Genomic DNA, 18340 nt, shown 5'->3' on the forward strand with positions numbered 1-18340 from the left:
CTCTCTCATGGACGGTGGTCACCACGGATGCCAGCCTGTCGGGCTGGGGTGGTGTTCTGGGCGTTCTGTCCGCCCAGGGAACTTGGTTGGTGGAGGAATCCTCCCTTTCGATCAACATTCTGGAACTACGAGCGATAAATCTCTGCCTTCGACGTTGGACGGACAGGCTGCAGGGCCGTCCGGTTCGGGTGCAGACGGACAATGCCACAGCGGTGGCCTACATCAACCGTCAAGGGGGCACCAGGAGTGCCCGGGCGGCTCGGGAGGTGGCCGACATTCTGTCTTGGGCCGAGACACACGTCCCGGCGATAACGGCAGTTCACATTCCGGGGGTGGAGAACTGGCAGGCGGATTATCTGAGTCGCCAGACCCTGGACCAGGGGAAATGGTCACTTCACCCGGATGTCTTCCAGATGTTGTGCGCGAAGTGGGGTCTGAAATGTGGACCTGTTCGCGTCTCGTCTGAACAACAAGGTGAAAAGGTTCGTGGCGCGGACACGCGATCCTCGGGCAGACGCGTCAGACGCGTTGGTAGCTCCGTGGCATCAGTACCGACTGCTGTACGCATTCCCACCGATTCAACTGCTGTCCAGGTTCCTTCGCAGGTTGACCTCGGAACCGCACACGGTGATTCTTGTGGCACCGGACTGGCCTCGCCGGTCCTGGTACGCAGACCTCGTGAATCTGGTGGTCGACGCCCCGTGGCGTCTGCCTCTTTGAGAAGATCTCCTGTCTCAAGGACCGATATTCCATCCTGCTTTACAGTCGCTGGCTTTGACGGCCTGGCTGTTGAAAGCGAGGTCCTGAAGGATAGGAGTCTCTCCCCTGAGGTCATTCGCACTTTGATCAACGCGAGGAAGTCTTCCTCGGGGAAGGTCTATTACCATACTTGGAAGGCCTATTTTGCCTGGTGTGAGTCCAGGGGGCATTCCCCTCGCACGTACTCGGTGTCTAGGGTGTTGTCCTTCCTTCAAACGGGTGTTGACCAGCGTTTGGCGCTGGCTACGATCAAGGGTCAGGTGTCTGCGTTGGCCGTTCTTTTTCAACGTCCTGTGGCATCTAACTCCTTGGTTAGCACTTTCGTCCAAGGGGTGCGACATCTGGTCCCTCCTAGGAGGGAACCCCTGCCTCCTTGGGACTTGAATCTTGTTCTGTCCGTGTTACAACATGCTCCCTTTGAACAGATCAGAAAGATCTCGTTGTCCATGTTGTCCAAGAAGGTTGCCTTTTTGGTGGCGATCACTTCGGCTCGCCGGGTGTCGGAGCTGGCAGCTTTGTCCTGCAGGTCTCCGTATCTGGTCGTTCACTTGGATAAGGTGGTCTTGCGACCTAATCCTTCTTTTCTTCCGAAGAGGATTTCAGGTTTTCACCTCAATGAGGATATTGTCCTACCTTCGCTCTGCGCGAAGCCCAAGCATCCGAAGGAGGTGGATTTGCACTCCCTGGATGTTGTTCGGGCGATCAGGGTTTACCTGAAATCGACTGAATCCTTTCGCAAATCGGATTCCTTATTTGTCCTTCCAGAGGGTCCTCGGAAGGGCATGGCGGAGTCGGCTTCTACCATCGCCAAATGGATCAGACAGACCATTGAACAGACATATGCTTTGAAGGAAAAAGTTCCTCCTATGCCTGTGAAGGCGCACTCTACCAGGTCTCTGAGTACGTGGCCTGTCATCATCGGGCTTCTGTGGCCCAGGTGTGTAAGGCGGCGACTTGGTCATCCGTTCACACCTTCTCGAAGTTCTACAAGGTGGATGTTCAGGCATCGGCTGATGCTTCCTTTGGCCGCAAGTTTTGGGCCCTTGGCTGTTTGGGATATAATTTTATCCCTAGGTTATTTGTTTTTTCCTGGGTTGTTGCTCCTGTTGAGCACCTTTTTTCATGCTGCCCAGCTGGTTTCCTTCCCTTGGTAAGGTTCCTTTCTCTGATGTGGAGACGGCGTTGCCTTTGGGCGTGACTGCGTTTCCCACCCCTCATGTTTGCACTGCTTTGGGACGTCCCCATTGTGACGAATATGAAGAGGCGGCGACTGTCGGAGGACGTAAGAGAAAACTGAATTTTTGTAAAATCTTACCTGTAAAATTCCTTTCTCTGAGTCCTCCGACAGTCGCCGCCCCCGCCCCTCTTTTGGGGTTTGGTTGTATACTCTACTGCTATTCCACTGAAACTGAGGTATGGATACAGGAAGTAGGAGGGTATTGACTGAGGGGACCACCCCCTGGGGGTGGGATATGTTAAAAGCCTTAATATTGACATATTCTGTTGCCTAGCTACTCCTACGGAGCAAAGGTCATAACCCCATTGTGACGAATATGAAGAGGCGGCGACTGTCGGAGGACTCAGAGAAAGGAATTTTACAGGTAAGATTTTACAAAAATTCCGTTTTTTTTTGTGCCCGTCCGCTAGTTCTCCATCACCTGAAAAGGAATTGGATAGTTAGGTTCTTTTTTTTTTTTTTTTTTTACTCACCTTGTAATTGAAGATAGAAAATACTCACCTCAGGGTACTTCCTCCCTCAGCGCCGCGGCTCCGCCGTCACTTCCTGTCTCGCGATGATTCCTGGGAGCTGAACGTCATCGCTCCCAGGAATTAATGCGACGGCACCGGCCCCCGCTCGTCACTTCCGGGGCGACGCCGCATTCCCCTGCTAAACAGCTTCTGGGCATGCCCAGAAGCTGTGGAGGAATGCGGCGCCGCACCGGAAGTGACGAGAGGGGTCGGTGCAGGCGCATTCTGGGAGAAGAGGATGCGGAAGAAGATGCAGAAGAGGACCGGCTTCAGCTGCCCACAAGAGAGATGGCAACGCTGTGGAAGAAATTTGAGTGAGTATTTCATCTTGCAGGTAAGTGCGAACCGGGACAGATCAGTGGCTAGCCATTGTGGAATGTACTAGCCCTGACTGTCCCAGGGGTATGTTTATTGAAAAATGGTTTCTGTGCCCGGAACTCCGCTTTAAGGTCTATTTGAAGATTTCAGCTCAGATTCGGAAGACCGATTTTTTTGTTTGTGCTGCCAGTAGGGCCCAGGAAAGGGCAGGCAGTATCTAGGTCTACGATTTCTCAGTGAATTTGCCAGGTTATTATCCAGGTGTATGGTTTAAAGGGGACTGTTCCACCTTTTCGGGTAAAGGCACACTTTACCAGAAGAGTAGGTGCTTCATGGGCAGTTCGCCATCAAGCTTCTATGGCTCAGATTTGCAGGGCCCCTACTTGGTCTTCAGTACTTGCATTCACTAGATTTTATCAGGTGGATGTTAGGGTCTGAGAGGATTCTGCATTAGGCCGCAGTGTGCTGCAGGCAGCTATGTAGATCTTTTCAGTCTGATGGCGGTTTTCATGTGTCCCGTGATGTACAGTAAAGAAAATTTGGATTTTTCTTACAGCTTAACTGTAAAATATTTTTCTTGGAGTACATCACGGGACACAGAGGTCCCTCCCCTCTTTTTTCTGGGAAGTGTATTGCTTGCTACAAAACTGAGGTACTTCCTGTATGGGAGGAGTTATATAGAGGGGGAATTCTTGTCTTTTTAGTTGCCAGTGTCCATTCACCTATAGGTGGCGTATTAACAAGATAGTAATTATTGTTATGGCTGCTCTGTGATGTACTCCAAGAAAATGATTTTACAGGTAAGCTGTAGGAAAAATCCAATTATTTTTCATGTTACAATATCTCCTCTAATATACCCTCCTAAATAATATAACCCCCCTAAAGCATGCACTGATCACCCCATACTTTAAATGCCCTAACTGGATTTCACCAACCTGAACTACTTAAGACCTTTCTCTTTGCTTCCTTTCACCTCTAAACTTTTAGCTTATTCTACAACCATCTGAGCTCCTACCTCACTGAAAACAACCTTCTTGTCCCCTTACAGCCTGCCTGGCTTTCACTTGCAGCACAAACACTGCCCTACTAAAACTCACTAATAAGTTACTAACTTTTAAAACCAAAACCAACGACTACTACTCCATATATCAGACCTCTCTGGGGCCTTTGATACTGCTGACCACCCGCTCCTTCTCAATAAACTCAAATCCCTTCGCTGCCAAGATTCTGTTTCTTCCCATTTCTCCTGCTATCTATCACAGTGCTCCTTTAGTTTTACCTACAAAGCCTGGTACAGGAAAAAAAAACTGACCGCTGTGGTTGGAGCCACTGTACTAACCATCCGACATTAGTACAGTGATCCCCCCCCCCCCCCCCCGCTGATCTGTTGTGTTTTGGCAGGGGGATTGCCCCCCCCCCCCAAAATAATTTGATCAGCGCTGGTTTTCCAGCATGCTCACCCGACAGAAGCCGGCTTCTGTCAGAACAGACTGGCATACACACGGGCCGAATGTCAAACAGTTAATCATTTTTTTTTTTAACCTGGCCAATGTCTCCTGACATTCGGCCTGTGTGTACCCTTCTTACTCTGTCTCCTCCTCTCCACATCCTCTTTCTGTAGGGGGTACCCAACAACTATTAGTCCCTCCCCTCACGCCAAGGTAATAGTATAATTCTAGACTCTGACCTGTCCTTTTGGCCCTAAATCCAATCGCTGTCAAAAGCTTGTAGACTTCACCCATGTTATGAATAAATCACTCATAGCGCTTGTTTATTTATTTAGATGAAGGACTTTCCCTTTGAAAGAATTGACCTTCCAAGGAATGAAATGATCACCCAATGCCTTTGTGCTGGTTTCTTTTCCAATGTTGCCAGAAGGTAGGTCAGATATTCTCTATTTATTATAAAAGAAACCGGTCCAAAAAAGAAAATGCCTTCATTGCCCAAAGCAATTAAAGGCTGGAATTTGGTTGCTATAGGCATTACATACATTTTTCCTTTCACACGACTTTTATACAAATGACCAATTTTTGACTGCACGTAAGCTTACGTCACTTGGCCTGTCAATGAGAAGATAACTGCTTACTTGTACTCACCAGTTGTTTTTTTATTATTATTTTTTTTTTTTTTAAACGCTGGAAAACTAAGCATAGTGTGGATATTTAAGGTGTTCAAGTAGGATCAGTATAACATAAACTGGTAGCTTTTGCAGTGGATTCCTTTTTTGTTACGAAACGTCAGATCTCCCTGTCCATTACTATGGTGGAATTGGATAGATTTCAAGAGTTTTCTACTTTTAAAATTAACTTGAGCAAATCTAAGATCTCTCCCATTAATCTACCTGATGTAGAGAAGCAAATCTTAGAAAGCTCCTTCCCCTTTCATTGGAAAGACCACTATATAACATATTTTGCTCGTTCATTAACGGCCGAACTGGAGCAGCTGTACTCAGCAAATTTTCCAAGTCTCTTTCAGAAAGGTAAAAGAATCTGGGAGGTTGGAATAAGATCCATTTTACAAGGTTAGGGAGGGTTAACATCCTCAGTTACTTTTTTCTGCCTATATTTTATTTCTGCCTTCAAATGCTTCCAATTATATATTCCTAAATTGTACTTGCATAAGATTTGTATATGTAAAATTTTATGGGGGGGGGGGCAAAAAATCTAGGATTTTTCACGTTACTCTGTCGGTGAAAGGGGGATGGAGGCTTAGGCCTCCATGATGTTCATTTACACTATAAAGCAAATGCCCTGGCTTGTATTGTAGACTGGAATGTGTGGGTTGGGAAAAAGCTTTGGGTTGCTCTGGGGAAAAAATGCTTGCTGAAAGATACCTAGCACATGCTGCTTGGCTGATGAATCGCTTTAGTGGCCTCTCTGATTGATTATACATCTCCGCTATCATTGGCTGCTGTAAGGGTTTATGATTAAAGGAGTTGTAAAGTCAGAAGTTTTTTTTTCATCTGAATGCATTCAGATAAAAAGCCTTTTGTGCGCAGCAGTTGCCCCGGCACTCCTTGATATTTACCTGAGGCCCATCTCAATCCAGCGATGTCCACGAGTCCCTTGGCCATCTGGGACTCTCCCTCCTAATTGGCTGAGACACAGCAGCAGCGCATTTGGCTCCCGCAGATGTCAGTCAGCTAGCCAATCAGGAGAGAGAGCAGAGGGGGGGCGAACAGCAGCTCTGTGTCTACATGGACACACTGAGCTGCAGCTGTGGGGGCACTCGACAGGAGGAAGGGGCCAGGAGCAGCGAAGAGGGACCCGAGAAGAGGAGGATCCGGGCTGCTCTGTGCAAAATCATTGCACAAGGAGGTAAGTATAACACGTTTATTATTTAAAAAAAAAAACACAAGACTTTACAATCACTTTTAAGCTAATAGAGGTGGTACTTTGGCCCCATCCTCGTCTCCACTATTACCACCAAGTGTTCTCTCCTGGGGAATGCATGGATTTCTTTAGCAGCTGGGGAGGTTGTGTAATTCCAATTTCTTAAAGGTTCTTGTTTGAGAATCTTGGAATCCTTGTGAGGGGAGTGGGGACCTTCTGTCCTGACTATGTGGAGACATAGCCAACTGCTTGCCTTTTCAGAGTAGTTTAGATCTTACAGGATCATGGATAAGGAGCATAACCCTGCTCTGAGACCCCTTTCAGCTGCTTTAGAGACTACTCCCTAGTTGCCTTGTTCTAAGCTGTTGTCAGGACGGTATAGGTTTCCAGCAAAATTGGCTCTGGTATATCTTTTAGTCCGTGCAGGATGTTGGAGGGGTTGTGGTCAATGGGATGCATTTGTACATCTGTGATGGGAGTCTCCTTATTAGGCCTTTCTAACAAGAGGTGAGGGCGTTAATAGCAAAAGCTTTACAACACAACCTCCAAGAGGACCTCCTTGTAGTCCTGTTTCATGACATTCTGATGTCATACAGAACATTTAAGAGGTCTCCAGTTCCTCCTCTTTTAAATACTCCCAAGGCCTGATCCCATTATTGCACACACAAAGCAAAGCCCAAGCAATAAAATAATGGCTCACTAAAGTCCAAAACACTATGGAGTTTGAGGAATGGATATATAAAATGCAGGACTGTTATTAAAAAGTCAAAAAACTACTTGGATTATTTTACTACAACTGTGGCTTACAAGGAAATCAGTGGGTCTTAAATAGTATTTTACTGACTAAATAGGATGCATATGGTTATTAGTTGGGGATGTGTGACAACAGTAGGGAGTTTTTTCTGTTTGTCTTTTTTTTCAATGTTTTGTCTATGTAATGGTAGTTGCGTTTCTATGACCCATATAAGAGAGAATGTTACTTGATATCTTGTTGTTTTCATACAATGCTGTAAGCACAATATATGGTTGTATGCCGTGATGTGACACGTGTGTTGCATTAGACTAAGTGCTTGTCCTATGAAACCTTGTTCTTGATCTCTGTATAAATCAATGAAAAAAGATTTTGACCAAAAAATTAATTCAGGATGTAAAAAGCTAATTCTGATGTCTGTATAATAAATGTATATTTTATATTATAATGTATATTTTATAGTATTGAATGCTTTTTCATTTTAGCTATCCAGCTTACCTAGTAGGGCATTGGGAACAATGACAATGGCTAGACTGTTGTGGCCTATATCGACCAATTTGATATTCGTTTCTGCAGTTCGATAAAGGGAAAAGTGATTTTTGGTTGTGTTTTTTTTTTTTCCATTTTGTTTAGTCTTTTATTGTGCGAACATTTTGTTTGTATAGGTCAGTAGGAAGAACGTTCTGCACAATGGATGGAAATGGCAGTGCAGTGCACATCCACCCTTCATCAGCTGTAAGTATTTTGAGTATTTGCAAGGTCTTGATTACAAAAAATGCAATCTTTATCAGGTTACAAGAGGTTATAAAAAGTCTCATCAGTGACAACACGTAACAATAAACAAAGGCACAAAGATCAAATAAAGCATCTTTTGGTTATTAGAGCAAATCGGGGATCAACAAATCTTGTTCAAGGGCAGAAGCTCCTCAAATGTGATTCGTGGGCAGAAGCTCCTTAAAGTCCATTATCCCAGTGCCAAAAAAAGGATTGATGGAGGGTCAGTAGGAAGAGGGAAAGGGTAAAGGGATAGATGGTTTAGATTTTGCGCCATAACAGTTCAGTTGTTGTTTACCATGCTGAAATAAATTTAGGCTGGCCATACATATAGAATTATCTTATTCAACTGTATAGTCCAAGAGCCTGCCTGGTTACATACAAATTTAAAGTGTTTCAATTTTGCCTCATATTATATGGTTTTGGTAAATCTAAAGGAAAATTGTTTAATGTATGGGCAACCTAAATGTAGCGGCCGTGAGCTTTCTGCTAGCGCCGGTAACTGTGGCAGGAGCGCGCAGAGCGTGCGCTCTTGGCACAGCTGTATTGACACTAATGAACGCAAATATGCGGCCGCTCAATGCCAAGGCCACATATTTGCGTGCGGCCGGCGACAAAGGGTTAAAAAACCTACTTTAAGAACCCCAACTATTATATAAAATAGGCAAACATGAAGAAAAAAAATCAGTTGAGGTTTATGTTCTAGTTTGATGCAACAACTATAAAATAGATACTGTACACTCCCAGCCTTAACTATACAGTATAATATATGGAGCATGTTTTTGAGCTAATTTTGTCCCCCTTAGGCCTTCAACTCCAAGCTGAAGTCTGAAACATAATTTCATCAGAAAAAGGGTTCTCCAAGCTAGCCAAGTCTTGCTCCATTCCTTCTTCCCAGTGAAGGGGCGGGATACCCCTCTCCACAGAGTACGGGGCTGCAAGCTGGAATTTGGGAATCTGCCTCCTCCCCACTTCATGCTTTCAAATTTTCCACTATTCTCACCAAGATTGGCAGAGTTTCCTGCAGCTGCTCACCAGCTCTTTTTGCAGGGGGTCATTGCTCTAGTTCTACTGTACACTGTAATAATTTAAGTTAAAAAAATTATATTAAGGACAGGTATGTCTGGAAGTAAGGCCATTCCTCCTTTTGTCTGTTTTGTGCAAAATACTTCCATGTGCGCCTTGCTGCAAAAACAAGTAAGTTGGGGCAGTCCCTTTCTGTTTTTCTACTTGAACTTGTTTATAGTTCTCAAATCAAATAGAGGTGTTCATCAACGCTATCTGGTTTTGTTGTGGAGGAACAACATTAGCAAATTGTCCCCCTTCATGCTGGCCTGTTAACCTCTCAATTCATGCCTACATTAGGGTCTTGTGTCTGATGGTAGTCTCCTTTTGAAAGGCAGTACGATACATCAAGTTGCACCTCAACATTTTGACAGCATGGGAGAAACAGACTGGGTGCTTGGACCACCCCACGTGCCTGACCTGCAAAGCCAGATTCCCACTGACCTGGTGGATTTTCCATGCAGTGCTGGAGAGGAAACCCCTTTCCTCAAAGATGTGGAAATCTTTCACAATGGATACCAGCCTGTCGGGCTAGAAAGGAGTCCTGGGTGCCCTCTCGATGCAGGATACTTGATAAGCAATTTAAGCCTGGCTTCACATAAACATCCTGTAACTCTGGTGATTCCGTTGTCTCCTAATCACTGGACACCTGTTATTCCAGCCCTGTCCACTGTCTACACCCTAGGTGTGGAAATTTTTCAGGCGTGCAGTTTTAGTCGTCAGTTGGGGGGGGGGGGGGGGGGAATGGGTTCTCCATTTAAAAGTGTTTCATTCTCCTTGCTGGGGGGGGGGTTCACAAGACATGGAGCTTATGGTGTCCAGATCAAACAACAAACTGGATGGGACAGCTTTTCCTGTCCCCAACCCCTGTTTTCTTCCTTATGCAACAATTTACGGACACCAAGGGATTCATATCAGGCTGCTATGCCTCTCTTCTGGGATCTTTCCTGGAAAGGTATCTGAGCCAGGCTTGTGACCGCTGGAGCATGGATGTGGGAGAGATCCCGGGGGAACAGTGGGAGGAGGCCTTGGAGGCAGTTCGTAGCTGCTCTCTCAATGCCTCACACCAGGTGTTGCAGCTTTACATCCTGCTAAGAGTGCATCACACTCCCCTGAAACTTTGCCATGGGTCTTCGTGGCGATGACCTCTGTGGACGATGCCGCAGAGAGGTGGGGGACTTGGTTCACTTGATGTGGAGATGTCCAAAGCTGCACAGATACTGGTCCACGGTGCTATCTGCCATTAATGGAACTCTGGGGGTGGATATCCCTAGGGATCCCAGACGGTGCATTTTGGGGATACTGGAAGCGGTAGTGGAAGATAAGTTTCTGCGAGAGGCAGCTATTCGGGCACTTTTTCAGGCCCGTTTACTGATCCTGAGACACTGGATAGCGCAGGAGCCACCTACATATAGGATGTGGCTGGAACAGATGGCTTCTACTTTACGTATGGAGAAGATTATCTACCAGCATAGGGGGGTGCCTCAGAAATTTTCTAAGGTATGGGGTGTGTGGCTGAACAGCCCGGGCATGGCCCCTGATGATCTTATTCTGGAACGTTTGTTAATGTAATGTTTTAAAATGTTTTGTGTTTATCGCACTGTACTTAACCGTGATAACCTTGGGGGAAATATGGCATGGTGTGGATGGTGTATTGTTTATGGTTTGAAGCTGCCATCCGACAGTTTTTCTTTCTGATTGTCATGGTGTGAATTTTTCTCAATAAAGCTTTTCTTGATTTAAAAAACAACAAACTGGACAGGTTTGTCAATAGGTCCATAGGCCCACTAGTCTTCTCAGTGGACACCCTGCTCCGTGGGACCAGTTCTACCTAACCTATGCCTTTTCATCCTCTACAGCTTCTCCCTTGTCTGCTCCGCAGGATCGAGATGGAGGGCATTCCCTTACTTCTTGTTGCACTGAACCGGCCCAGGAGGACATATAATTCTCCATGGACCCAGCCAGTTTTTCCAGACCACTTGTCCCAAGAGCCAGTCCACCACCCTTCTTCTCGATCTTTAGCTTTAATGACTAAGCAGGTACAGTTTAGGTCCTGAGGGAGAGGGGCTTATTGGATTTAGTCTTCCCTACCTCCATAAAGCCTGGAAAGTCGACCTCTCAGAGAGTCTATCATCACACACCTCTTTTGGTTGCATCCTGTCCTTTCCATAGTCTTGTCTAGATCAGTATTTTGCCTTTAGTACCATCAAGCATTGGCTGCACTGTTTCAGAAACCATTGGTCTCTCATTCCTCAGACTTCTGTGCAGGGTATCGCACATGTCTCCCCTTGTGCATTCCCCTGTAACTCTGTGTGACTTTAACCTGGTTATTTTAGCCCTTCAGAGGTGGCCCTTCAAACCTCTTGGTGATATTTTTTTTATCTGACCTTTTGAAGGTTACCTTCCTCGTTGCTATCTCCTCAGCACAGAGGTTCTCTGAGTTAGTGACCTTATCCTGTAAAGAGTCTTCATTAGTGTTACACAAAGACAAGGTCCTCCCTGAGGCTGAAAGCCTCTTTTCTCATAAAGTGGTTTCCTCCTTTCACCTCAACCAGGACATTGTCTTTCTTTCCTTATATCCTGCTCCAAAACATCCCAAGGAAAATCCACTTCAGTGTCTTGACATGGTATGCATTGTGGGAGTTTTGGCTACAGGGTCTTTTAGGCAATAAGATTCCCTCTTTGTTCTTTCTTAGGGTTCCTGCAAATGGCTCCCTGCTTCTCATTCCACTACTGCAAGGTGCATTAGATAAGTAATAATTCTAATAGATATGGTTCCTCTCTCCTCTGTTAAGGTGCACTCTGCCATATCTATTAGAGTTTCAACGTTTTTTAGCATCAGTTGTCTGTTTCTCCGATTTTCAAGGGTGCCACCTGGCCTTCACATTTTTATAGTGGATTTAAACTGTAACTGAACACCAAAAATCGAAAACTCTATTTAATTCATTTTTGTCATTCAAACAAAACTCACCCATATATCCATATCTTTGAGCATTTCTGGCTTAAGTAAAAGCAGATGATTCATGTAGCATTTACTTCCTGCAATCCATTTGCCCTTAGGCCAAGCATGCAGGCAGGAGGGTGTGCTTAGCTGAGAGAGCCCCTGAGAAGGGAAAAAAATGCCCATGAAGACTCCTGAGATATATGACATAATTTTGGACTAGGCCAGATATTGGGAAGCAACTGAAGAAACTTAACAAAAAAAGGTTTAAAACAAGTAAATATAATATACTTATCTATTTACTAATGCTGGCAGCATAAGTAATAAAAATAGTTAATCTTGATTAAAAAAAAGTTTAGTTACAAGGTGCTACAATCTGCTGTGAACCCTTCTTGACCCAGTTGTTAGATTGGCTCGTGGGCATTTGTTTTGTTTTTTGCCCACTCAGATGGACTGCTTTTGGATGTCTTATTGTTAAAGACTCAAGATCCTGGTCCCCTGTAATGTACGACTAGGAAATAGATATGATGACTTGACAAAAAAATCAGTTTCTTTTTTTATGCAGGAAGCTAAAAAAAACTTCTGTATGCAGCTTCCCCTGCGACCCCCCTATAAATATTTACCTGAGCCTGGTCTCAATCCAGTGATATGCACAAGAGCCACTGCTCTCTTGCTCGGCACTGGCTTAGATACAGCAGTGGGAGCCATTGGCTCCCACTGTCAATCAGAGCCAGTGATAAGGGATTGAGGGGGGGGAAGCCCCACTTTTTGGGGAGATTTACTAAAACTGGAGCACTCAGAATCTGGTGCACCTGTACATGGTAACCAAACAGCTTCTACATGCAGCTTATTCAATTAAGCTTTGATAATAAAACCTGGAAAATGCTTGGTTTCTTTGCAGAGTTGCACCAGATTTTGCACACTACAGTTTTAGCAAATAACCCCCTATTATGGACACACAGAGCTCAACTCAAGCACACACGCATGCCCCCAAAGCAGCGGCTTGCTACGGTGGCACTAGGCGGGGGGAGCCAGGACAGCCAGCAGGGGACCCGAGAATAGGAGGATCAGGGCTGCTCTGGGCAAAACCATTGCACAGAGCAGGTAAGTATAACATGTTTATTTAATGGGGAACAAAAAAAGCTAAGCTCTACAATCACTTTAAAGACCTTGTAACTTCTATTAATCTTGTGTCCTGTACTCCCAATAGGCAGATTTTACTGGGTAAGTCAAACATCCCATTTTCCATGGGATTAATGTGAAAATGTAAACTGTATTAGCTCTCCAAAATATGACATTACTCTCCCTACCATTGTTTTTCTTTATGCTTCAAAATGTCACTGTCATCTTTGTTCAGACCCAGAACACTATAATGAACAAAGTCATCATGATGGAAAGGAGGGGACATAGACTAATACCAAATACTTCCTCTTGACTGTAGCAGAGACTTCATATGACAAAATATTTCATCCTGACTGTAGCAGACTATTAATACAATTTTTCTAGAATGCACTGCTCAGGCAGGCCTAAAACACTGAACCTGGCTTCAGATGAAAGGTGATGAAATAAGTCAGTCTTTTGAAAAATGATACTTTTGATTCTCTTGCTCAAAATAGTATTCAAGAAAAAAGTTACTGCTAGGTGCAATTTAAGTATTCCTAATCATAATGTGGTTTGCAATTTCCAAGGCAGCGTGCACACTATTACTTATGCAAATAATGTTATTATTGCTATAGTAGTCTTTTAATTACGGTACATCTGTGGGATGATGAGAAAAAAAACAATATAATAACGCTTTTTGGTTAAAGCATGTTCGAACAGAAGTGTACCAACCATTGCCCACAATTGTGATTTCTTTTGTGAATTCTTATATATTCTTATATTTTTTCTTTTAAATCTTAGTTATTTGGCCAGGAAACCAACTTGGAGTGGATTTTGTTCCATAGTGTTTTGGTGACATCTAAGATATTTGTCAGGACCGTGTGTTCTATCCGATATGAATGGGTTAAAGACTTGCTTCCAAAATTGCATGATATTGATGCTTATGAATTGAGCAACGTGGCCAGAGAAGAAGTGACTGAAGAGGAATTAGCTAAATGGAATTCAAGAGAAAAAGCACAGCAACTTAATGGTAAGCTCACTTCATAATTTAACACACACTTGTAAATTTAGAACAGTAATTGATGACCCAAATCTCGAATACTATTTTACTTTAGTTTTTGGGTACCTTTTTCTCAACTCCATGTCTGAAGGAAGTGCCTTGTTGCCCACAACATATGTATTGATTCCTGATGTCATTGTTTTTAGTGCGGTGTTCCCCCAAAAAGGTCAATATTGACCCAAAAGGAAAGATGGTAGCATTCAAAGAGTTCATGTCTGGGGGACAACAGTTAATCATCTATTTATAGAAGGTTGATTTGGCTCCACGCCAATTTCAAGTCTAGAGATGAGTTTGGGCATGTTCGAGTTCGTACAGGCCCGATCCCGCCAGGAAGTTGACACTCCACTAATCACAGGCAGTGAGACATTTCCTGATTTGTGCAGCTGCAGATTGGGAAATGTCTCACTGCCTGTGATTAGCAGAGTGCAGTTTCAGCTTCCTGGCGGAATCGGGCACGTACAAACTCCAAACATGCTTGAGCTCATCCCTGCTCAAGTCCTTGAGATAAGGTTTTCTAACAGCGAGAGTTTCTGAGGTTTGGACAGCCTGTTGCCAGTAACCGTCGCCTTGAGCTGTGTGTTGTTACTGATCTTTTATTAGTGTGCTTTGCTTTGTGTGTCTTTCTACTCTCCCCCTTCCTATAATGATATGTGTATTAGGGATCCACCGATCCGACTTTTTTGGACCCGATACCGATATCTGGCGTTGTGAAATCGCTCATACCGGAACTGATCCGGAGCTACACACAAAGCAAGCGGCTGCAGTACAGAGCAAAGCCGCTGCTTCATGTGTGTGGCTCCTCCATTCACTGGCGGAGTGCATCTGATATCACTCCGCCTGTGAGCCGTACCTATGCAGGAATTAGTGGCTCCCATCCCATACTACTACTGCACCTAGTAAGGGATGGCTGAGCCGTTACTTAGCAAAAACCGGATCGGCCAGTGGATCGGTCAAAGTTACCGATCCATCTAAAATGGCCATATCGGCGCCAATGTCCGATCCGAATATCGGATCGGTGCATCCCTAATATGTATGTGTTCACTTCCTATACTAAAGCAGGCCATACAATGAGCGAATATCAGCAAGTTCTGTATGAGCAGCCAAAAGTCACTCAGTGGACGGCCCTCCCTGTTACCTCCCAGCTCAACATCCATCAATTGAAAAATAAAAGGAGCCTGACTGAAATTTGTTGGCCAACCAGCACCTGCATCTAATCAGATGTAGGCACTGTTTGGATATTTTGACAGCTGCTTTGGCCGGCTGTCAAAATACACTAGCCAATACAGAAGAGGAATTTGTTAAACTTTTTCTATTCAGCATTGTAATAACCATAATGGCAGCTGCAAATGCCCACATGAAATGTAAAGGGAATTCACAAAAAAAATGTATAATGTGTTTTAAATATGCATTTTGATGCGCCTGTTCAGCACCATACAAATTATTGTTCCTTACCACTTTGATTAAAGGTGCATCAACTTATTGCTTCTAAAAGTAATGTAGCCCCCCCAAACATCAGCAAAATGACTGCCACTCTTGTCAATATCTTTTCTCATCAGTTCCTGTACATAATTGCTGGCAGTGCATGCAAGATATTTAAATACCAGTTGTTTTTTATATAGCATTACTTGATTCACTGTGAATAATAATGTAAGGATGTGTCCTGAAAGTAGCTATCTGTGGTGAGTTTCAACAGTTCGCCCTTGGGATCTTATCATTATCTAAAAATATATACAATTAGAATATAGCTCCTTTAGAAAATAATTAAATTGCATCATAGTGTATAACATTACTGTGTGTATCAAAATGCCAGCACTATCTCACAGGTAACGATGGCAGAAGAATCTCTGAATACTGTGGCTTTACACCCATTTTTTTCCCCCAAAGCAGAGGAGTTTGAGAATCTGACACATTATATACATTGGCAGTGCCTTTAATGAGTTGAGCTCTTTGGACGTGTCTGGTACGTCCAAGATCTCTAGTGGTTAAAAAAAAACAGTTTAAGGCTACGGATGCAGTGGTAAGCTTGTTATCAGTGGGCATGCTTTTTAAAGGATAAGTGTGTTTTCACATAAATTACTTTCACCTTGCCTGCTTGCCCACCCAGACCTAAAGTAAATCACCCTCACCTTCCCCCCTCCATATGTATCTTTACTCTAATCTCATATCCTCATTTACATACAGGCAGTGCAGGGTCCTTAAATCTGTAGGGATTAGTTGCGCATGTGCAGCTAGCGCAAAGAAGATTTTAACAAAAGCTATAAACATTGTGCTGCATTATGGCTGTGGGGTGAATGCATGTATGCATCTGGCTGAACTTGGGGCCAGAGTGGTCAAACAGAATTAATGCGCTTTTCCTGCATCCGTTAAAAAAAACAGACAACTACCATAAGTTTTTGTTTGCCTGCAGTAAACCCACATTTTCTTTCCCTCTGTTTGCCAAGTGTTGCAAGTGTTTCTGGTATCTGTTACAGATGGATTGGAAGCCTCATTGAAGAAGATGCAAAAAAGAAATGATGATCAGTCAATATCTGATGCAAGAACACGCTTTCTTCAGCGCAAACAGCAGAAGAGTCAGAATACAAACATTTAGCAGGTGGACAGAAGCTGACAAGTATGCATTCTTGGCAATCTTTCTCTTTTAGGTTTCTGATTTAGCTTAAAGGATGACCATCAGCCTGGGTTCACACTGGTGCAATGCAGACACCGTTTTTGATTTGCACAGGAATTGCACCGCATTCTTGTTCACATCACATGCGATGTCTGGGTATTGCGATTTTCTCTATATATTTTGTATGGCTGATATCGCATCCACACCAAAACTGGGTAGGACCCTCTTTTCCCCCGCACCTGAATCGCATTGCATGGAGGTTCACACCGCATTTTTTTGGCAATCTGTTTCAGGGTGTCATTGAGATAACATTGACCCCCATAGCAGATCGCATGGACGCCGTGCGATTGCTTTGAGTTGCGATGCGGAGAAAAGCAGTGAATCTTGTTTGTTTCCCGCATCGCATAAGTGTGATCAGGACCTTAGTAAAGCATATGTGCACTTTTTAAGTCACATTTGAGAAAAAGCCACTATATTCGCTCATTTTATGTTCCCATTGTTTTTTTATAAATATGCTCTGTTTTTATTCACAATATTTGTATTTTTTTTATATAAAGTATATATTTTTAATAAATTAATATTTGTACTTTTTTTGCAGGCCTGATGAAGTGGAAGGTTGTGGCCTCCAAAACACGTTGGATGAATCACATCATGTTAAAGAAAGATTAAAGAATTTTGGATTGCTGGTCCTGGTGTATCCATATGCTTTGAACTAGTGATGGTGATAGGGAGTGACTGATTCATGTAAATAAAAGTCAGATGTTCTCAGCTCAGCTGTCAGTCCCTTGCAATTAGCTGTTTCAGTATAAGAAGCCACTATAGACATTCTTTGTTGTGTCAATGGGCTTCAATTCCATTAGAAGAAGGCAAAGAACTCCAGCTGTGTTGCTTGATGATATATATATTGGCGTTGATTTATTAAAGGCAAATAGGCTGTTCATTTTGCAAGGGAATTTGCCCCAGAGCTTTCACTTTGCAAAGAATACCCAATCACGTGCAAGGAAAATAATAATAATAAAAAAAAAAAATACATGATTTTGCTTGCACATAGTTGGATGATGGAAGTCATTAGAGCTTTAGCTTAGTCACTAAACTCTGGGGCAAATTGAAAAATGAACAGCCTATTTGCCTTTAGTAAACCAATCCTAATATGTTGCTAGTTCATTCCCAGGGAATGTGTAAAAACGATATGAACTACCTGTGAAGGGACAATAGTGAGACATGGATTTATTATATTTTCTGTTAAGTACAAGCCATATTGTTGTGAATGTCCTAAAATGAGCTTGTGCTTTGGCTGTACTGGGCTTAGTAACAGGATTATTAAACAGGATCAACTTTAAGCAGGAAGCACTTGCCTTCCCTAGTGCACCCCAGCTTCCCACCATCTAGTTCCTGGTCACCAAAAACATTCCTGGTGCTTCCTGGTATAGGGTAACATGTGACTTGTATGCCATGTTACAAGACGCTGCCAAATTGGAGTTACTGGAAATGCCAAGGCACAGAGTAATATTAAAGTGATTGTAAACCCTTACATATATATTCCCAGGGAAGTCGCTACCCTCAGGTGATACAAAGAGAGGAAACAAATTCTCCTACAAAAGTTGTATGGGTCTATCTGCAGTCTTCTCTTCTCTACATCCCTTCAAATTGCTGAATTTAAAAGCTTGTCTGAGTTCAGAAAAAATGGGGCTGAGAGCTAAAGTCACACTCTGCAGAGCTCAGTGAGGAGAGCTCTGAGAGCCGATTGAAGGGAAGGGACACAGCAAACCGGAACAGAGCTGAGGCTGTCAATCAGCGAGCAATCCCTCCCCTGTCACCATTTTCCTCTTGGTGTCAGTGATTCATGCAGATAGCAGAGGAACAAAGCAGCAGCTAGAAATGA

At 43.8% G+C, this 18340-nt stretch overlaps 1 protein-coding gene across 2 annotated transcripts in view; it reads left to right on the forward strand.

Annotated features, from left to right (window-relative positions):
• The window catches only part of DHX40 (DEAH-box helicase 40), a 119878-nt gene extending 102691 nt beyond the window's left edge, over nt 1-17187 (forward strand). Inside the window, exons 14-18 of one of the 2 annotated variants that reach the window (XM_082247382.1) lie at nt 4610-4704; nt 7575-7644; nt 13592-13820; nt 16322-16461; nt 17057-17187. In XM_082247382.1, the coding sequence (XP_082103508.1) occupies nt 4610-4704; nt 7575-7644; nt 13592-13820; nt 16322-16440 (513 nt within the window). In that variant the 3' untranslated portion in view covers nt 16441-16461; nt 17057-17187. The remainder of the gene's footprint in view (nt 1-4609; nt 4705-7574; nt 7645-13591; nt 13821-16321; nt 16462-17056) is intronic. The other variant, XM_082247383.1, reaches the window with a different exon arrangement.
• The last annotated feature ends 1153 nt before the right edge of the window (nt 17188-18340 follow it).

Source organism: Pelophylax lessonae, assembly GCF_965119305.1.
Source record: "Pelophylax lessonae genome assembly, chromosome: 2".
NCBI classification, from domain to species: Eukaryota; Metazoa; Chordata; class Amphibia; order Anura; family Ranidae; genus Pelophylax; species Pelophylax lessonae.